A 23,198-nucleotide genomic window follows, 5' to 3' on the forward strand; every position below is an offset into this window, starting at 1 on the left:
ATGAAACTTCAGAATGTTTGCAAAGGTTTAGAGAACTTAAAAATTCAAGATCTAGAAAAGAAAATAAAAGACCAATGTAAGATCATCCATACATTCACTAGAGGTAAAGAAAATTTAGACAAACTCTTAGGTTCACAAAAATGACCTTAGATAAAGAAGGTATAAGTTTTAATGGAATTGAAAATAGGAAGAGGAAGAACCTATACATGGGGTACTTTGTAAAAGAATCGAAACATTATGCTAGTACCTCCTCAAGTCCATACACCCACACCACATGCATCTTATGTAAAAAGAAGGGGCACATAAAATTTGATTGCCCTTTTAAAAAGAAAGGTGTAAAACCCAAACAGGTCTGAAGAGTCAAAGAACCATATTATCTTAACCCATCAAGAATCAAAGGTAGACAAATGGTATGGGTTGTCAAAAAGGGAAACTCCTTAGGACTTAAGGATGAATGAATTCAAATTGGAATTACATAAATGCTTTCCTTAGGTTCTAGGTTTTGGGGAAGTCATGTCTATTGGCCTACAAAGTGGTATGTTCCTAAAATGTCAAATCTTAGCATATTCATTCCACCTTGGTAGACTAAGATAATTTAAGAATCAAGCCAATCTGCAAATCCAAGTATATAACCAATCTGAACCTAATGCATATATTCATTGGTTAAATTATGAAATTTTTGGTTGCTTGAATAAAAATCCACTTCCAAATAGACATGACATGTTTGCCTTGTATTTAAATTTCAAATTGCTTAACTCGCGCCTAAATATGAATATCTAAAGCTAAGCATACCTTTTGTCCATTGCACATATTTGAGCTTTAGGGAATCCATCTCGATATATATTATTTAAACTTAAACTCATTTTTGAATATAAAAGCCTTAACCATAGCTTAGTCATCACTCTAGGCTTAAGCACTAATGATCATTAGTCCCTATTCTAACTAGCGCTTACTTAAATACATCATTCCATAATCAAAATTAGAAGCAACTATTAAGGGATTTTAGTTTCACTGATTAACCAAAATATTCCATTTTGTGCTTAAAATATAAAAATCGTCTAATTTTGGTTCATCGTATCCTCCACAGGAAATCCTTACCAAACCACGATCATATTCAATAAGGTTTTACCCATTTCTTGGTTCGTATTCTTGCTCCTCTCTATGATCATATCTAAAGGATACTTTCCATCCTCCGAAGAGCATTGGTCAATATATTCACATACTCCTTATTGCTCTTTGCCCATTCTGGTTTGGACATATCCACTTCCATGAAAATATTTTGAATCATGTCCACTCATTATAAATACTCTTCTGAACTTAATGATTTTAATTGTTAAGAGTATTTATGTAAACTCTAGTTCACAAGCTTTCAAACCTTAAAGTCAAATCCTTTAGAGTTTCATATCTTAAATGAAGTTGAATGGCTAAACTAATTACATTAGGTTTCAAATCTAGATGATGAAATGAGATTTGAAAGAAACCTATGAATGATCAGTTAATTTAAAAGTCATTCTATCTTGTGTCTCTCACATTTTGAAGATCATAAGAGATGAGACACTTATAAGGAATATTGATTGTGACTTTTTGGTCTTTTAAAACCTATGCATCTAGAACCAAGTTTTAATCATTGAGAATCTTAAATCACTTGGCTAAGAAGATGGAAGAAAATTAAAAGCATAAGATTATAGTAGTGCATAACTCAGGGGGAGCTTTTATCTCTCACACCTATATATATTAAAATGCTCTCAATTTTTATTTATGCTTTTATGTCAGTATGCCCTTGTGAGAACAACTCTGCACTAATCTCATAACTATCCATTGTTAGTTATTGTTCATATCATCAATTGGATAGTTCATTTCTTTTATGAGTTGCTGATTGACCTACTAGAAAGCATGCTTGTGTTGAAAGCCTCCTATATGGCGGATGCAGTGATATAATTTGTATGCTAGTTGTGGATATTAGGTTGCTGCTTGCTTTATATGATTTTTCTGTTTAAAATAACCTATTATCAAGTACAAGTTTCATGGGAAAACGTCTAATTTACAGACGGAATGCTACCAAAATTTTGGTAGATTTTTCTCGAAATAAAACTTTGTACAAACATGATTATGATAATAAAAATGTTAAAATGTTTTTAAAAGGATGAGTGAAAACTTAAATAGAAATATCACACTTTCATCATTGCATAATCATGACATACTTAGAGGAACTCAACTCCATCCCTCAAAAAAAAGTATAAAGGACCCATATGCATAAGCTTCATTTCTTTTAAAATATTGAAGCTCTTCAGAGAACCCTGAACATCATATCCAGTTCTTAAAATTCTATAAATAGATATGGATTGTTCTCGGTTATGAACATTATAGCTATGCCTTAATATCTTTTTCTAATGCATTTGTGATCTATAGGGACGACTATACTAATAAGGGATAAATGTAGTTAATAAATATTCAGTATAGTTGATTTAAAATATTTAGATTGACTGCTTATACTACTTGGCCTGTTAAATGAAAGTAATTCTTGATGAGTATAAGTAGTTTATTTCATCGAAGCTAGTATTCAAATTCATAGGGGGAGACCTTAAGCTAAAATCACAATCTTGTTGTGCTCACCCATTTTTTTAAGCTTAAATGTGCTTTAAGTTGTATTGTGGCATGTGCTTAAATGTATTAATCTCATTGAAAATCCTAAAGCTGAATTATATTGTATTGCCACAAACTATTTCAGATTTTACCATATGATCTTGCACTTAAAATTGTCTATCTTTAAGTTACATATGGTTGTAATTTTTCTGGTCATAAAGTTGTTTTGTCTTTAAATGATCACCAGAAAAATTCGCTTGCTTGATCTTCGAATTAAAGTTTTTTTTTCAAGCAAGCACTGGTTTTATGCATTTGTTTAAAATCATAAGGGAGACATATATTTATCTATTTATATTATATATTTTTGTTTTAGGCAAGAAAATGATTTTACATGCGACGTATCTTGTTTACTTGCTTGTGTGCTTAAATGACATATTCTTTTGTTATAAAACTGTTCATACCCAAATGCTATATTAAAAGGGGGGAGTTTTCTAATAATTCCAAAGTCTAACAATCAATATAACAATTGATATCTTTCATTGGCTTGGACTTTATGAAATTGGTAATGTTTTGCAAAGCACAATTCTCATATTTATTGCATGATAATGATTTTATTTATGTTTTATGTCTTGATCATACTAGAACTATTTGAGTTGAGTATTTGTTTATAAACTGTTAGATCTTAAAACTCATAACAGGTCATTTTTATACAGGAATTTTTGGGAAATGTCTTATTTTCAAACGGCATGCTATTGAAAATTTTTAAAAAATTCTCAAACTTCTCTTGTGTGCTAATAGTTTATACCCAATGCCTAAGGCTATTACTTTCATAGCCCTTTTTGTTGTTGCCAAAAAGGGGAGATGGATAAGAGGCAAAAATTGGGTTGACTTGAAATTTGGGTTGAATTGAACTTAAATGAAAAATTATTTAAAGTTTTACATTATGCATATTGTTAGGGGGAGCCTTCTAAGGTTATACCCATTTTTTGAACGATGTATTTGTCATCATCAAAAAGGGGGAGAATGTTGACCTTATTGGTCGCACCCAGTTTTGATAATGGCAAATACTCAGGTATTTGATGACTTTTAAGTGTATGTGCAGGTTCATTTTAACATATCAAATAATGGCACATGAAAGCAAAGCATGAAGATACTGAAGATTAGTTTCATGTTGTAAATTCATTTTATGTAATATAAGTTTGTAATAGTAAGTAGGATATAAGGTTTGTAATAATTACATGCATGTCATACATATAAGATATACTGTAAGCTCAGTAAGACCCTAGTAAGACCTTAGGTTCCAACACTCATGCGCAAATATCATTCATAATCAGGAGTGTAAAAAGGAATTGAATTGAACATAAAAAGCATAAAATGAGTGAGGTTGGGCGACCGAACCCCAGGAGTTCAAAACTCCTTGGGCGCCCGAACTGCTGGAAAGTCAACAGTTTGACTTGAGTTCGGGCTATCGAACCAAGAATGAACGCATCGCCCTCAGGCGACTGAACCCTTAGAAAGGGACTTCTCACCAACTCAGGTTACCGAACCTCTTAGTTCAAATCAGGCCTCGGGCAACCGAATTGGTTTGTTCGGTTAACCGAACATTATTTAGGGCACCCGAACTGCGCACAAATGTTTTTGACTTTTGTTCAGCCAACTGAATCCAAACTCGGGCACCCAAACCATTTAAAATAATTTTTCAGCTGAGTCTGTTCGGGCAACCAAATTAAAGTTCAGCCACCCGAATCTTGTCGGGTTACTTAAGTTTTTATCGAGGTTAAAAAGCTTAAAACAAGGTTAATTTTTCAAAAAACGGTTTAATCCTTTTTCTAATAATACCCTATAGGTCCTAAACGGTTATATTTTTGCCTTGGTCTATATATATATAGGTTCATTTGTATGGATTAGCAAGAAGATTAAGAAAATCATTAGCAAAAATCCTTTCTATTTACAAAAGCTCATATTGCCCATTTTACTTCAAAACACTCTCAAATATTCATTCCCTTGATACATCTTTGCTTTGTGAGAGTGTCATATTGTGTTATTGATTAGTAGATGTAGCTAATACTCCCATTGTTTTGGTTAAGTATTTGATATTGATTTTGGGAAGTTTAGTTAAGTTTATCCCACAGATTTGAACATTATAAACCTTGTGTTGGGATAAACTAACAAGCTTATGGATCTTTGCATTGTCATTGTAAGATTCTTATAGTTTTGATTTTATTGTGCAAATATTTTTACAAGCTATAATATTTTTCAAGCTGCTTTTGTGCTCATTGTATTGAAAAAAAAAAAATCTTTTGAGCTAATTTGATTATTTGATTAGTATCTTTGAAACCTTGATTTGTTATTGATATTTGATATAACTTGTTTCAAAAATATAACTTGATTAGAACACTGTTAAATATTTTGGTGATCATATCTTGTTGAATGTTATTTGCACAAATATTCACATCACTGAGCTTACATTTACCTATATTGTTGATGTGCATGTGATTGATTACATTTTGTACACATCTGCTTTACTAAGAAGCATAATCATTGTACCAGTTATATTGTGAAAAATCTGTTGCATTCCAGGCATGGCCTGAGGGAGCGGTAATCCTGTCCGATAAGGATTGGTTATGAAGGTTGGGGTCAGCCCTATGTTAATTGACCTAGTTGTAAAGGTTAAGGTCAGTCCTGTGCTAATTGACCTGGTTGTTTAGGTGCTGCTCCACCCGTTAAGTGAACTTATAATAGTAATCCTTATGCTTGTTAGCCAAGGCAGGGACGTAGGTAGTTTGCCGAACCTCGATAATATTTCTGGTGTCGTCTCCTTTACTGCTTAATTGTGCATGCTTGGTTAAATTTCTATTGCGGTTTAGATTCCGCTGTATATTTACATTGATTTATTTTATATGCACTAGATTGACCTTAGGCTTGTGTAATACTGATATTAGTGGATTGACCTAGGGAATAAAACATTTTAAATACTAATTCACCCCTCCCCTCTTAGGATTGCTTCAAAGCTAATAATAATAATTCAATAATGTCATCATTCTTATGTCAACTAATTGATTCGAACCAGCCATTGCTTGTTCAGTTCACTAATAAGTTCAATTTTCAAAACATAACTTAATTGACCAATTTTTTCAACCTAATTTATAAAATTAATATTATTTTTAAAAATATTTATTTTATCAAAATTAAATAAAAAGGGTATTGTTATTTTATTAGGGATAAAAGTTTACTTTTCATTAAGTTAACTAATGATCAAACAAACAGAAAGTTAATTTGTTAATAAAATTAAATTTCAAGGGATTTTTTTAATAATTTATGAAATTTTAAAGGATATAGTATCATATTCCAAAAATTCAAAGATGTTGCTAGATTTTACCTAATAAAGAATGATGGGGCAAATAGAAATAATTGCAATGTCAATCATTTTATTCCAATTTTACATACTAATAAAGAAGGTTCATTTGACCTTTTCATTCATTTCCTTTATACTATATTTAAAATGTCTAGCTGGCAATTGAATGAAATAATATAATGTATGTATCCTTATCTTTATCTGTTGCCTTGTAAATATAGTTGCACAGAATAAACTTTTTTTTTTAATTTTCCATCTAAATTGGATGAATGTTATCTTCTTTTTATAAAGTCTATTCGTAGATAATTCATATCACTTTTATTGTAATACAAAATTCTCTTTTTATGTATAAAAGACCCCAATCAATAATTATGGTTTTAGGTAAGAGCAATTCCTCAATATTTAGTAATATTGTAAGAAAAAAAGGTAAAGCACAAAGAACAAAGACTATTATTAAGGTTTCAAAAATTTCTTAAACCTCTCTTAACATTTAATTTTTAAAATTCTTATACCCCTCAAAAGGCTTGTCTTTGCACTAAATATAAGAAAAGATTTGTCCTTTTAATAAACCTTATCAAAATTTTTGAAGTTTTAAAAATGTTAGATGAGAATTTGTTCGTTTTGACTGAACTTTTAAGAGAGGTCATTATCTCCAACCCAAAGGCAAAAATCAATTACATAAAAGCTAACAATGAATATATATCTTGAAATGAAAAATAAAAACTATTGTTCTGAAATCATTGTTAGTATTCCTCGATTCTCTTCATTTTCTTAATAAACATACAATTGGCATGGTAAACGAGAATCAAATGAAAGGAATGATATTGATCTTTATAATTTTTATCATATAATTTTTATTTTATTCTACTCTCATCTTATTCCCCATATTTGTGTACAAAACATCAAACATCAAATTCAATTACATTTACTAAAATTTTAGTGGGTGACAATGGAATGAAATTTGGTGAAGCAAAATCAAAATTTTCACGTACTTCATTCAAAATTTCTTTTCACCCAATTCCTATTAGCAAGCCAAACGTAATGCTAATTTCAAAATAAAAATAAAATACAGTAAAATTCAAATAAAACTTAAAATAAATTTAATTTTTGAAAAAATAGGTAAAACTTTGTACTGCTCCATTTAACCTAACATAAATAAGAATAAACATTTCTATTATAAAATTTGAAAATAAACATTGTTGCACGTCATAGGTTTATGAAAACTTCCGCAAAGTCGAGAAGCCGAAGAAAAGCTTTCCCATTTTCCAACTTTTTTATATAAATATTAAAAAACTTGAAAACAATGGAGAGAGAGAGAGCTGCAGAGGCAAGCAAGATGACAAGCTTAAGATACATATGAAGCTACCAAATGAATGCATGATGCCCCAATGCAGTCATGGAGTTTCAAAACAGAACACCTCGGATAAACTCAAGAACTGCTGCAATGCTTAGCATTATTAAGGAATCAGGAGTGAGGAAAAAAAAAAAAAGAAAGGATGATTATCCTGCTTAGTTTTCCAGTAATAGGCAATGCAAGCATATTAGAGTATCAGGCATTACATTATTACAGCTGCAATTCCACACAAACATTCAAAATAAAGCCTCTGTTTGATGTGTTATTGAAGGGAATCACGATCTACCTCATTCTATTTCTGTATCTGAACGGAGAGCTGATACACAGACAAGCAAATCAATTCATCAGGATATCTACAAAATCATGCTTGTGAATAAAAATCAATCTCAATTAATGTCAACAACAGTTTTGATTTAAATAAATACAGTAACACCTTGTGCATCAAAGAAACTAACGCCACAAGTCCAATAGATTTCATGTGAATTGTCTATAACCTAAACTTAGCAAGATCAGAAAACACAAGTCATTTACTGTAAAATAATCAAGTTCATATTAGCATCCGGAGTTTCTTCAGCCAGTTCCAGAGAACCTCCAGATCTATTATTGTTGCACTAGGACTATTCCTCTTTCTCGCATGCTCTGCTAGAGACCTTGTTTCACTCTAAATAAGTGAATTACAGGCTTGAAGAATAAAAAAGAATTCAACCAGCCTTATTTTGCGCTCTGGTCAGAGCCATATAATATTATGATTGCAACACAAATATTTCACTTTCTAACATGATCCACTAGAGATCTTGTTTCATTCAAATGTGTGAGACATGCAATTGAAGGACGCGTGTCACTTTCAATGACACCAACAAAGTGATTTAACATCAGAAATATTCACCAAATGTGTCATCAAACTTTAAATTGTGCAGATCTGCTTTTAGTTAATTCTTTATTGTTCACTTACCGATTTATTTAAAGTGCAAATACAGATTTCCAAACACAAACTAGGTAAAATGTTGTCTTCCTGCCAAGAATTCATGTTTCTGATTTTTTTTTCAAAAAGAAGAAAAAACTTCAGTCAGAGAGAGAGAGATAGGACTACCAGCAAAGAGCTGTACCATGGCACTGCTGGAATCAAATCTTAATGGAGTTGAATTGGTTTATAATGCATAAAACTGGGCTGAATTTATCAATAATAAAGCATTAATGAGTTGAATTAATTTGGAACCCAAACTGCCAAACCGAAACAAAACTGAAATCATACTAAATTGTTCACATAAAAAAAATATACATAATAAGACTAGAATAGAGGAACAATTACAACACAAGCGAGGACAAACAGTCATCCATAAACAAAAAATAAAGAAAAACACCCCTAAAATAACAAGCTCTCCAGTCACATTGCACATAAATAAGCTGCATCCCGGAAACAAACCTAAAGGCAGAACATCATAAAGAAAGCCAAAAATAGAACCACATTCATCTGGTTCCATCTTCAAAATTCTACATTGACACTCCGTCCAAATACTCCACACAAACAGCAAAATATCTCCAAAGAATGTTTGCCTCAATATCTCCAGGACTCTTAAAAATCTTTGAAAGAAGAAGAAACATTCCATGAAAACAACACACCCAATTTTCCCAAAACACATACAAAAAAAATAGCTTCAATGTCCCAGAGAAGGGGCGATGCCGCGATAAATGAGCACTTGTTTCGCGGCTTTAAAAACAAAGAAAGCATGCACATGGAGACGACGCTTTCAAAGGTCTCCCTAACCTGAAGCCAATCATTAGTTTTTTTTTTTTTTTGGGGGATTTAAAAAAAAAAAAAACATTATTAAAAAGCATAACAAAAAAACTACGAAAAAGGAGAACAGCAGCCCTCAAATTGTACAAAAAAGAAAAAACATCATCTTAGTAAAGCATTCTAGTCTCTGACAACATCTTAAAAACAACAATCCTAAAAACAACCAGCACTATAAATCCAAGGAGAAGCCAAAAATCGGATCCTGTCCCAAAGAAACCCCACTGATAATCTCTTCACAGTTTGCTAACATTTCTTTCCAACCAAATGCCCCACAAACAGCCCCAAGAGCACGTCTCCACAGCCTTTGAGCAAAATAGAAGAAAGATCTTCCACTGAATTTGGACTAGCCATAATTCTCCAAACACCCCAAAAAAGAGTTCCACAGGTTCCAAGCAAAAGAACAATGAATAAACAAGTGGAGTATATCCACCACACTATTATCACACACACAAGTCCAACAGAGCTTTAGAAGGTCGACTACTCTGCAGCAGATTGTGGGTGTCAACCCCGTTGAGGACCACCAACCAAACAAAAGCACAACAACAACAAAACTAATCCTTGGGTCCCACCAGGTGGAGTCGGCTATATGAATCTTTTTTCCCCAATTTATGTGATCATGTATCATTTCTTTTGACAAATTCAGTGCGCTATTAAATCCTTAGTTTCTCATTCCAAGTTATTTTAGGTCTACCCCTACTCCTATTGCCCCCACAATAACTAATCCTCACTTGCGCACTATGTGGCCTACGTTGCAAGTGCCCAAACCATCTGAATCGTCCCTCCCTTATCTTATCTTATATAGAAGCTACACCTAACTTACCGCAAATATGTTCATTCCTTAATTTATCTTTCAGCGTTATACCACTCATCCATCTAAGCATTCTCATCTCAGCAACTTTTACATTTCGGATATTTTGTTTCTTCGTCGTCCAACATTCTGATCCATATAGCATAGTTGGTCTTATAGTCGTCCTATAAAACTTCTCTTTTGATTTTAAGGGTATTCTACTATCACAAAGCACACTTGAAACACTTCTCCATTTTACTCGACCTGCTTTAACTCTATACATCACATCATCTTCAATTTCTCCTTTAGCATGCATAATAAATCCAAGATATCAAAATCTACAAGTACTATTTATTTCTTCATCATCAAGTTTAACTTTGTCTCAAATATTCCTTCTACCACTACTGAAATTACATCTCATATATTATGTCTTATTTTTACTTATCCTAAAGCCTCTAGATTCCAACCCTTCTCTCCATAGTTCTAAAACTTAGTCTCTACTCTGCCCCTAGTTTCCTGAATCAATACAATATCATCTGCAAACAACATACACCATGGAACCTCATTTTAAATGCTCTTAGTCGGTTCGTCGATCACTAAAGCAAAAAGATAAGGGCTCTGAGCAGATCCTTGATGTACACCTATGATAATTGGAAATTCTCGAGTTTCTCCATCTATAGTCCTTACACCAGCCATTACTCCATCATACATAACCTTAATGACATCAGTATACGTACTACATACTCTTTTTTTTTTTCTAAAACCCACTGTAGAACTTTCCTAGGCACCCTATCATATGCTTTCTTTAAGTCAATAAATACCATATGCAAGTCTCTCTTCTTTTTTCCTAAACTTCTCCATTAATCTTCTTAAAAGATATGTAGCTTTTGTGGTAGATCTCTTAGGCATAAAATCAAAATGATTTTCGAGACCTTCGTTTCTAGCCTTAATCTTTGTTCAACTACCCTTTCCCACAGTTTCATCGTATGATCATAAGTTTAATTCCATGATAGTTATTACAATTTTGAATATCTCCTTTATTTTTATAAATAGTTATTAAAGTGTGTTTCCTCCATTCATTTGGCATTTTCTTAGTTTTTATAATTGTGTTAAATAAATTAGTTAACCATATAATCACCTAAGCATTTCTAAACATTAATATGTTATTCAATCCTATAGCTTTTCCATTTTCATCATTTTTAGTGCAAACTTAACTTCATTAACTCTAATTTTACAAATAAATTTCATATTTTTAGTATTTTCCTCATTTGTCAATTTTAAGTTTAAGCCTTCTATTTGGTTTTCATTAAACAACTTACTAACGTAACTTCGCTATCTATCTTTTATGTCTTCATCCTTAACCAAGACAATATCATCATCACTTTTTATACAATTTACATTTCCTAAACCCTTTCTCTTCCTTTCTCTAGCTTTAGCAAGTTTAAATATATCTCTTTTCCCTTATTTTGTATCTAATATATCATACAAACTATTAAATGATTTGTGTTTAGCTTCACTAATGGCCTTTTTTACATCTTTTCTCGCCTCTTTATATTTTTCAAAGTTATCCATGTTTCTACATTTTTGTCACGTTTAACACCAATTTTTTTTTGTCTTTACAACTTTTTGGACATTTTTATCCCATTTAGCCGTGAAGACAGTTTCCCTTGTCCATTTTTAGTTCTCCAAAAAATTATAAATATGCACAAGCTTATTCTTCAATTTTTCAAAATTTGTATTAAAAGGGACAAGAAATATAGGATTTATTTAGTTGCGAAAACAATTTTCATTTCTCATTTTTAGATTTCCAAATACTACAAGATCACACCTTGATTTTCAATTTTTTTCAAAAATTATATAAGAAACTAAATATCTAAAAAGCAACAAAAAGATGCCTTACAACTTTCTTATACAAATCTAGAAAATTGGAAAACAAAGTGACATATATTTGTAATTATTTTAAAAATTCGAAACGGAAAATGAAACTATTTTGAATCATCCACAAGTGAATAGTGCCAAAACTTTTTATTATTTATGAGATTTTTTATACAACTGTTGCGAAACTGAAAAATAAGCTCATTTTTTTTTGTAATTTTTTGGAAAACTAAAAAATGAAAAATGAAAGCTGTTTTCAACCCATAAAGGCCCTTAGCCTCCCAAACAGCCGGATAGAGAGGAAAAATCAAATAAACCTTCGTTAATGAAAAAAGAAAGATTTACAAGAATACTCCCCTGAAGAATCCAAAATCAAACTCTACTACGAGATTTTTATACAAATGTTGAAAACTGAAAAATATGCTCAATTTATTTGTAATTTTTTTGGAAAACTAAAAAAAAAAATGAAAGCTGTTTTCAACTCATACAGGCCCTTAGCCTACAAACACCCAGATAGAGAGGAAAAATTGAATTAACCTTAGCATGATGAGAAAATAAAGATTTACAAGAATACTCCCCTAAAGAATCCAAAATCAAACTCTACTATGAGATTTTCTTATACAAATATTGCAAAACTGAAAAATAAGCTCAATTTTTTTTTTTTTGTACTTTTTTGGAAAATTAAATATGAAAAATGAAATCTGTTTTCAATCCAAACAGGCCCATAGCCTCCCAAACACCCAGATAAAGAGAAATAATCATATTAACCTTAGTAGGATGAGAAAGAAAAGTCCCCCTGAAGAATCCAAAATTGAACTCTACTATCACTCCTAGAAACATGGCAAGTCTGGTAAAATGACTAACTTCATTCAAATCCCTTCTAAAGCAAATATCCCAAGAACAAGAAGACACGGAAAGATGAAATCACATCATTGTGACGGGAGGAGAGGCAATATAACCGACCAAAGGAAGAGGATAAAGCTGACCAGCTCCACCCAAGGATCTTTGTAATACCTAACATGATTACCTCACCCCAATTGAAATTTTGTGAGTGGATGAAAAAGGATAAACCAGAGAAATGAACCTCCAATGGCTATAAGAAGAATTTTCTAACACCCCAATCAGCATCCCACCCATTATTATGTAAACCATATTTACTTTTTAATACTATGTGCTACAGAGAATTCACCTCTTAGGGAAACCTCCACAACCACTTAGCCAAAAGGGAGCTAATCATTAGTATTAATATTGTCCAGAATTGCACACAGAATAGAAGCCCTTATTAGAGATGGAGTTTCAGGTTTCCCAATTAACGAGTATAAAGGAAAACAAGAACCATTGTCGTTACGCATAAATGATAAGAAAAGGAACTGCTCAAACCCACAAAAAGCCCATTCTACAATTAAAACAACAACAACAACAACAACAAAAAGACCAAGCCTTAAGTCCCACTAGGTGGGGTCGGCTACATAAATCTTTTTCCGTCAATTTATGTGATCATAGACAATTTCTTTTGACAAATTCAGGGCTATTAAATCCTTACTATCTCATTCCAAATTATTTTAGGTCTACCACTACCCATTCCACTACCCCTTACAATAACTAACTCACTCTTCCTCATTGAGCGCTACGCGGTCCACGTTGCAAGTGTCCAAACCATCTGAGTCGTTTTCCCTTACTTCTACAGGAGTTACGCCTAACTTACTGCGAATATGTTCATTTTTTAAAATTATCTTTCAATGTTGTACTATTCATCCATCTAAACATTCTCATCACAGCAGCTTTCACTTTTTGAATATATTGTTTCTTAGTTGTCCAACAATTTGATTCATATAACATAAAAGGTCTTATAATCGTCCTATAAAACTTTCCTTTTAATTTTAAGGGTATTCTATTATCACAAAGCACACTTGAAGCACTTCTCCATTTACCCAACCTGTTTTAACCCTATGCATTACATCCTCTTCAATTTCTCCTTCAGCTTGCATAATAGATCAAAGGTATCAAAATCTACAAGTGCTATTTATTTATACATCATCAAGTTTAACTTTGTCTCAAATATTCCTCCTACTAATATTGAAATTACATTTCATATATTCTATCTTATTTTTACTTATTCTAAAGTCTCCATATTTTAAAGTTTTTCTCCATAATTCTAACTTAGTCTCAACACCACCTCTAATTTCATCAATCAATATAATATCATCTGCAAACAACATACACCATGGAACCTCATTTTGGATACTCCTAATTAGTTGATCCATTACTAAAGCAAAGAAATAAGGGCTTAAAGCAAATCCTTGATGTACACCTATTGTGATTAGAAATTCTCTAATCTCTCCACCTCCACCTATAGTCCTTACACTAGTCATTACACCATCGTACATATCCTTAATGACATTAGTATACTTACTACATACACCTTTTTTTTTTTCCTAAAACCCACCATAGAACTACCCTAAGTACCCTATCATACGCTTTCTCTAAATCAATAAATACCATGTGCAAATCTCTCTTCTTTTTCCTAAACTTTTCCATTAATTTTCTTAAAAGATATATAACTTTTGTAGTAGATCTCCTAGGCATAAAACCAAATTGATGTTCTGAGACCTTCGTTTCTAGTATTAATATTTGTTCAACTACCCTTTCCCACAATTTCATCATATGACTCATAAGTTTAATTCCACGATAATTATAACAATTTTTAATATCTCCTTTATTTTTGTATATAGGTATTAAAGTATTTTTTCCTCCATTCATATAGCATTTTCTTAATTTTTATAATTGTTTTAAATAAATCAGTTAACCATATAATTCCATTATCACATAAGCATTTCCAAACTTCAATTGAATGTTATCCAGTCCTATAGTTTTTTTTCCATTTTTCATCCTTTTTAGTGCAAACTTAACTTCGTTAACTTTAATCTTACGAATAAATCTCATATTTATAGTCTTTTCCTCATTTGTCAATTCTAAGTTTATGTCTTCTATTTGATTTCAATTAAATAGCTTATAAAGTAACTTTGCCATCTTTCTTTTATGTCTTCTTCCTTAACGAAGACAATATCATCCTCACTTTTTATACATTTAACATTAACTAAGTCCTTACTTTTTCTTTCTCTTGCCCTAACAAGTATAAATATATCTCTTTCCCCTTCTTTTGTATCTAATCTATCATACAAATTATTAAATGATATACGTTTAGCTTCACTAACAATCTTTTTGCGTTTTTTCTTGCCTCTTTATACTTTTCAAAGTTATCCATGTTTCTACACTTTTACCAAATTTTATACCAAATTCTTTTTGCTTTTACGACTTTTGAACATCTTGATCCTACCACCAACTTTCTTTGCTATTTGAGAATCTTCCTCTTGACTCACCTAAAACTAAAACTCTATGTTGTGTTGTTAAGCTTTCTCCTAGGATAGCTTTACAATCCTTACATGATAAGTGATCTACCCTCCTAGACCTAGTTAGGAAGAAATCTATTTGACTTTTATTTTATCAACTTTTGAAGGTTATTAAGTGTTCTTCTCTCTTCTTAAAGCAAGTATTCATTGTAATAAAATCATATGACATGGAGAAGTCTAAGATCATCTCCCCAAGTTCATTTTTGTCTCCATATCCAGATCCTCCATGTATCCTCTCATAACCTTTATTATCCCTTCCAATGTGTCCATTCAAATATGCTCCTATGAATATTTTCTTATACCCTGATATACCTTGTATAATACTATCCATATCTTACCAAAATTCTCTTAAGATTTCTTGATAAGCCTACTTGAAGAGCATAAGCACTAATGATATTTATTATCTCTTGCCCTAAGACCATAATGATTTTTATTATTCTACCCACTACTCTATTTACATCTACAACGCTATCTTTTAAGTTTTTGCCTACAAAATTCCTACCCCATTCTTATGTTTTTCTTTTCCACTGTACCAAAGTTTAAATCCTAATTTAACAATTTCTCTAGCTTTCTCCCCTACCCACTTAGTTTCTTGAAGGTAAATTATATTAATTTTTCTTCTAATAATCGTGTCCACAATTTTCATGCTTTTATCCATACGTGTCCCTATATTCCAAGCTGCTAATCTAATCCTAGTCTCTTAAACTAACTTCTTTACCCGCCCATGTACAGAATGATGTGGGAACCCTCGCATATTTGACAACGTACCCGGGCACTGACATGTCACCTCAAGAAGAATCTTAAATAAAAAGAGGAAAAACAAATCAACCAGCCTCAACAGTTGGGTCACCTCCACAGCTTCCTCTCACTCAAATTCCTCCAGAAGAAATCATTCCAAGACACAATAGCCCCGTCAAGGGTAACAAATTCTATCATTCAAGCATATTATAACTTATGACAATTCAAAAGACTAATAGAAAGGCTCTGTCCCAATCCATTCATCCACCCAAAAACAAATTCTCCACGTTAACACACAGAGTCTTACCCAAGGAAAGAAATACAAAATCTGACAAATAAGCTTCTAAAGACCCCCATGGGTATAGCATTAATACTAAAACTGGAATCCCACTCATTTTGATGGAGTCAGAATTTGCTACGAACTACCTGATATGCCATAAAGATCTAGGCTCCACACAACCATTTATCCACCAAAGCAATGGTCTTGGAAACCAAATTGGCTAACCTGATGTAGAACAAGAAGCAGAACAATGGCTGGACCCTTGTTGGAGGTTGATTGGAGAATAGGATTAAGGAATTATTGGCTTTTGGCCCAATATACTTAGGAGTAAGAGTTAGTTTTTGATGAGTTTGAATTGAGAAATGAACATGTGCTTTTCCCCCAATTGTATCTCCTTCCTCTCTTCTTCCTTCTTCCTCTTCCCCCATCCCTCTCCACCTTCTCCTCTATTTCTATGGGCAACACCTGCACTGCTTTCTGTTCATTACTCTTCTCTCCACTATCCCTCCCAAATTCTTCCTTGGCAGAAATTTTTTGATGCTTCTGTTGCATGAGAACCTCACACCACCCTCAAACTTAAGCTTAAAAACCCTATCCCAGCTAATCAAATGGTCCCTAGTACCCTCCCCAACCCATGACCACCCAAAAAAATATCAACATCAATTTTTCTAACTTCTTATCAGCTTAATTCAATTCTTCTGCTCATGAGTCATTAAAAAATGCAAAATGATTTGGATCAGTTATTTCCCCATATTCCTCATGCAAACAATGTCCAGAGACAACAAAATAAAATCAATTCTCACAAAGAAGATCCATGAATTATAAGTTCTAACATAATTCCTTTCAATTACCTAGCCAATATCTGTTTTTTTTTTTTTTTTTTTTTTTATACGGTTCCAAACACAAGAATTGGCACAAATTACATTTTACAAATTTCTATTAAACATATTCTTAAAGTTGTACATACAACCAAGCTACTACCTAAAAATTTCAAAGGTACAACAAGTGCCAGTGTAAAATGAAAGATCTTAGAAAAGAATAGAATGCTCCGTGATTTAGAGTCAAAATATCATAACAAATACATGCACAAGTATGATCACACAATGATACAGTGTGTAAAATGTGAAACAACACACTGATGATAAGCATGAAAAATTCAAAAACACACACACACACACACACAGCAGAAGAAGCAGAGAACAAAAGTCTGGAAAGCTTTAAACTGCAACAATTACGTCTGAATCAACATCATAATATTATAAATGAAATGCACGCGCCTGTTCATTTGTACGTGATAATATATCTTGTATGTATTTGCATTTATTTTGCATGAAGGATGAAATATTTAGCTTATATAGGTGAAGGTGAAATAGTTAATGAAAAATGTAACACTATAACTAGTTGAAACAAACTTCCTTATTTAGATGGATTACAGAACCTGAAGAAAATTATTGTCCAAGATTAAAAAAACAAATGCTCCAAAATCACCATGGTCAACTTTAGGGCCCATCGCTGGAACATGCAGAGATCAAGGATCATGACAAAGGATCACCATGCTCCACATTTAATTCTTCATCCATTTTGATGTTTAAAAGGAGAGAGAGAGAGAGAGAGAAAGAGAGAGAGAGAGAGAGGTGGGTTTGAGTTCCAAATTAATTCCGACCATTATATATACATATATATATGGATAGAAAAAGAAGCTTTACTAAATAGCAAAAGGAGAAAAAGATGCAGAAAAAGGAGAACAAGTAGTCCACTATCAAAAGAAAATAGAAAATAAAATTACATCAACTTAATAAAGCACGCATTGAATCAATTCAATTCCTAGGATCATGAAAAAGGTGACACAATTAGAACAAAGTTGTCAAGTCGAGATTTGAACAGCAAATCGATTTGAGGAGTCAAGAATCAAGAATCGAATTGTATCATAAGATTTGGTAGAATTTTCCAGAATCAATTCCAAATTAGAAACATGAGTGTACAAGAAATAAAATAGATTGAAAAATGAAATATTTTTTAACAAATATGGATTTATATTAAAAGCTTAAGAGTCAAAAGCACCACTGCACCAAGATATAATTAAAATTTTGGGTAAGAAACAAAAGTACTAGAGAACTGAACTTCATGGTGTTCAAAAATCACATTCTAAATATATCTTTCTCTAAGAACTAACCCTACATTTGGTTCACATAATGTCTATTCCTAGAAATATATTAGTTATAATAGGTTAGTTACAATTAGTTACATAAAAATTATTTTGATAGTATAAAGAAATAACAATGTGAAACTTTTATGAGTCGATAACAAGGAATAGACATGGAATAATTATTCTCAAATTTCACCATATGAATGTCTATTCCTTTCTTATTACATACCGAACGAAATAATAAGGAACATACAAGGAATAGATTTTACATGTTGATAATTGCTACAATAATTTTGGTCGAACTAGTTGGCCTTTTATGAATGTTAACTTTTAGGCCTTTATATTTTTCTGCAAAATGTAACTTGGATAATAGCTACAACATATTTTGGCCTTTTTTGTGTCTGAACTAGTTGTATTTTCAGAATAACTAATATTTAATTGCTTTATCACTTATATTAATTGAATATGTTAAATATGGCTATTTCACGCATGTTTTTTGTCGATTGGCAGTCCATACTAAGCCTAGGCTACACAAGTAGCTCATCTCCCATCCTATACCCTTACCACCCCTCCCAAGATTAGCACCTAAAACGACCAACATGAGACCTCCAACTACAGTTATTGCACCTTATACACTACATAGGCATGATTGATGTATTTTAGTTACAGTACTTCAGCTCTGCATCTTCCATCATTAAATATATTAACACCATCTATAGTTTTTTTTTTTTTTTTTTAAAAAAACCATGCTTACTACCAATTTTCATTATTTTTTAAAATAAAAAAGGAATTTGCAATCAACCACAAATTGCCATTGAAATTTTTGCACTTTAGAAGTCTCAAAATTTCAATTAACTCAAATATAAAACCTTGGTGGTAAATATTTTGTTTTAGAAAATAAAACTCATCCATGAAATTTAGAAACAAAATATTATGAACAAAATACATGCACAATGAGTACGTGGAAAACATGATGTAAATCAACATACAGATGGGCATGTAAAAAATATTTAAAAAATAATATTAAGGAAAAAAAGTAAAGAATAAAATCTTGAAAAGAGTTAAATGTGTATGATGCATCAAGATATTCTAAATAAAATGCACATGTTCATTTATTTGTATGTAAAATTATTTTATATGCATGTGTGGGTACAAATTCAGCATGAAAGAAAAATTAATAGTTAAAAATGGGAAAAATTATTAACTGAATAAAAATGGCAAACAAAAGGATAAAAATAGAAAACAAGATGAACCAACTTAATTCTTGATGTGACTTATAAAGTTTAGAAAATTATTTTTTATCCTAGAGTAATCACAACACATATGTCAATATTAAATATATCAATTAGAGAAAAAGACAATGATCCATGATTTAGAATCAAAATATTATAAAAAAAACACATGCACAACAAGTATGTGGTCTGTAGTGTGTAAAAATGGCGTACCAATGAGCATGTAAAGAATCTTCTTTTAAAGATCTTTTCTTTTTTTTTGGGGGGGGGGGGGGGTGTTTAAAGAATAAGATTTATGTTTAATATTTGGTGTGGAGGAGCTGTCCTAGAAGAATCCTTCCCAAGTTCATATAGCATAGCAATTAACAAGGAAGCTACAGAAGCAGATCTCCTAGATGAAGGGAAAAATGGCAGTGGCCTGGAATATCACTTTCAAAAGACAGACTCAGGACCAGGAGCTGACTGAAGTGGGTGGCAAAATAGAGAGTTCATATAAACAGCAGTGTAAGAATCGAAGTCCCATGGAGAGTTATTCCTTCTTTTATTGTTGGCTTGGGAAACCTCCTGGAGGCAATTCTTACAGGAGATAATATAGGAAGGACAGGTGTCGCTTTGATGGATAGTGCTTTCTGTAAAAAGAATAGTTAAGACTGTAAGAGGGCCGAGGATGATGGTGCTTCCTGTGTAAATAAGAATAAGAGGCTCCAAAGTCAATTCCAGTTGCACTGTAAATTTACTAGGAAATCAAGAGTTCCATTTGGCAATGATTCAAGATCAGTAGGGTAATGCCACAGAACATTCACTAATTCCTTTTTAGCTAGCCTTCCAAGGGCAGGGACAGAAAAGATAAAGAGTGTGAAGAGGCTTTGGAATATAGTTCCCTCTTGTGTTTTTGGCTTGTTTGGAGGGAAAGAAATAGGAGAGCTTTCAAAGACAAGTAGGGCAGCATTCAGAATATCAAAAATGAGATTGTGCATGCACTTATTGAATGGAAATTAGGATATATTACATCAGACCTCAACCAGAATGAATTTGTTTGTTAACCTATAGATGTTTGCATATGTTGGCAACCTCTTGGTGCCCAGTAAACACATCCTCTACATTACTTATCTGAACTAAATAAATAACCTACAAAAGAATAGTGTACAGAGCCATGATCTAGTCTCTTTTTCAGATTTAGAATGTGAATATTTTACATTTTCTGGTTGTATTGCAAAGAGGCGATTCATGGGAAAATGAAGAGTTGTAGTTCCAATCAAATGATGCTAGCACATTCAAGTTGCATTTTACATTATCAATAGGAACTAAGGATCTTGAATTTGTTATCAAGATCATTCGGCCTTTAAGAGGCCGGCACATGCCTTACACTCGAGGGCTAAATTTTCAATTTTCCATGCAACTCAAATTGATTTTATTACAATTGAAATTTCAATATCGATTTACAGAACAACGGAAGCTTACAGTAAATTACAGACATTATGAATGAAACTAGGAAAACATTTATATATATATATATATGATTGTGAATAATTTAGAACCAGAATGAAAAGCCTCAAATTTTACTTTTTTCATTTTTTAATTTTTAAATCCAAACTTTATGAAAGAATATTTGAAATTTTGTAGAAAAAAATAAATTGTAAATGGTTTTTGTTTCCAGACCCTCTGGAAATTTGAAAATTTTCAACCAAAATTTTGGCAACATTACTGAAATTTAAAACCATGCTTACACATGCCCCCAACCAGGGCTGGCTAAAAGTGAAACACATAGCATCAAAAGCTAAGGTACTGATTTGTTAACATTTGAGGAAGCCCAACTCCACCATTTCACTCCCTACTATCGTTGCTGGGTTGTTTACTTCCTAAAATCAAGCATAAGGATTTCCATGATCCATATCATGAAAATAAAAATAAAAAAAATTTGAAGTTTCTAGTTCCCTGGAATCTCCAGTATTTCACTTGTTTAAAAATCAAAGCATTATTAGGGTCTTTAGTTCCTAAAGTACAATTTTAAGATTTAAGATATTCCATTGATCCATTCCTCTAAAAAAAAATATTGTCAATATTTCCTAAAGCTAACTTTAGGACTTAAAATCATTCCTTTCATAAAAACAAATTTTTAGTTATTTAGTTCCCTAAAATCAGGTTTAGGATGCTCAATCCTTGTTCCTTCATAGAAGCCAAATTTTTTAGGACCTCCAAAAAGTAAAATCTATTTAAGACCCCATCCTTGCATAAAGACTCCCAACTTTGCAAACAACCAAATCCAACACCGACCCAAACACCATATGCAATTCGATAAACAAATGTTATCCATCCCAAACAACCAGCAATGAACAACTTGACAACACATCTGCCTAAACGAAATCAGGATTTTGGGGGGGGGGGGGGGGGGAAGGAGGAAAACTTCACGACACATTCTCAAATCCAACAGCTCTCCTACAAATCCAAAACAAGAGCCAAAAACAGCATCAAAGACTGTCAAGCCGAAACCTAAGGCTTTCCAAAACATCCCACAAATACGCATCATTCGCCAAAAGTTTAAACACCAAAATCAAAAATAACGAAAAGCACAGAAACAATGCATCATCAGTCCAACAACAATTCTACTTCAGAATCCAAATCAACCACTTTCCTTAATTCAGAGTCAAATCGAGCCAAATTTCAATCACATAGTATAAAATTTCAACTATTGTAAAAATATTATTAAAAAATAAAAATAAACTCAAGACAAGGTCAGGTCATTCAACGCTAAACAATAGTGCCTCAATCAAATCAATGTTCCTCGAAAAGTAGATCATGTGAGCAAACCCTAGATCCAAATCAACATTTGAGAGAGAGAGAGAGAACGGCTTACTGGGTTTCTGGGGCTTGCCGTCTGTCCATTTAGAGATGGAGAAATGGACCTTCTCGCGACTGAGGGCTTCAGCCCTGTGGGGCTCTTTGAGGCAGTTCCTCACCAAACTGGCGCAGATGTTTGAGTAACCTACGTACGTCAGGCCCGCCGACCTCCAGAACGGCACCGCCGCGCTCGACGCCATCTCTCTCTCTCTCTCTCTCTCTCGCTCTCGCGTAGGTGTCTCCGCGAGTAAGAAGCACTAGGCAAACTGTTCGAGCTGCGAACACGCCGAGGCCCAAATGCCCAATATATCATTTAAATAAATTTTAGTATAATTTTATTATACGCCTTATCCAAATTAAATATAAATACAAATTTAAGATCTCTTTTAATCATAAGATCTAAATTTTTAAAACCCAACAAAAAGTTCATGAGTCAAGTGGAAGAAAAATTAACTTTCACAGGCGAAAACTCTCATTGAACCATCGGAGCCACTTCCTTCATCGGTATAACCCATAGATAGATCTATGCATAGCGAAGTTCAGTCGCCCACTCCCCCCAAACCCCCCTAACAACTCCCTTAACTAGCTTTTAGTGAGTGAAGAAACCCTTTTCTATGGTCAAGGATGAACTTAGATCACAATGGAAAACAAATAATCAAATCACTAAGGGTAATACAACTACAGAATTTGATAAACAATATTTTTTTTATCTTTTCTTAGAATTTGTGTAATCCCAAGAGGGGGTAAATTGGACATTTAAAACTTTTCTGCTAATTTAAAACATTTCTCTGATTCACCGCAATTC

At 32.5% G+C, this 23,198-nt stretch overlaps 1 protein-coding gene across 1 annotated transcript; it reads right to left on the reverse strand.

Moving 5' to 3' along the window:
- Nucleotides 1–7,362: 7,362 nt before the first annotated feature.
- On the reverse strand, nt 7,363–22,705 carry LOC131157046 (ATP synthase subunit epsilon, mitochondrial). Its single transcript, XM_058110899.1, has 2 exons — nt 22,410–22,705; nt 7,363–7,608 (listed from the first exon to the last, which is right to left on the reverse strand). Exons 1-2 carry the CDS (start codon nt 22,591–22,593, stop codon nt 7,580–7,582), a joined length of 213 nt encoding a protein of 70 aa, XP_057966882.1. The 5' UTR covers nt 22,594–22,705; the 3' UTR covers nt 7,363–7,579.
- Between the last annotated feature and the right edge of the window lie 493 nt (nt 22,706–23,198).

The sequence above is a fragment of the Malania oleifera genome, chromosome 6 (assembly GCF_029873635.1).
Source record: "Malania oleifera isolate guangnan ecotype guangnan chromosome 6, ASM2987363v1, whole genome shotgun sequence".
Taxonomy (NCBI): Eukaryota; Viridiplantae; Streptophyta; class Magnoliopsida; order Santalales; family Ximeniaceae; genus Malania; species Malania oleifera.

Coding starts and splice junctions, on each gene's coding strand:
- LOC131157046 (XM_058110899.1), bottom strand. CDS start 22,593: ATGGCGTCGAGCGCGGCGGTGCCGTTCTGGAGGTCGGCGGGCCTGACG. Junction 7,609..22,409: donor CGGCAAGCCCCAGAAACCCA/GTAAGCCGTTCT, acceptor TCTGTGTATCAG/CTCTCCGTTCAGATACAGAA.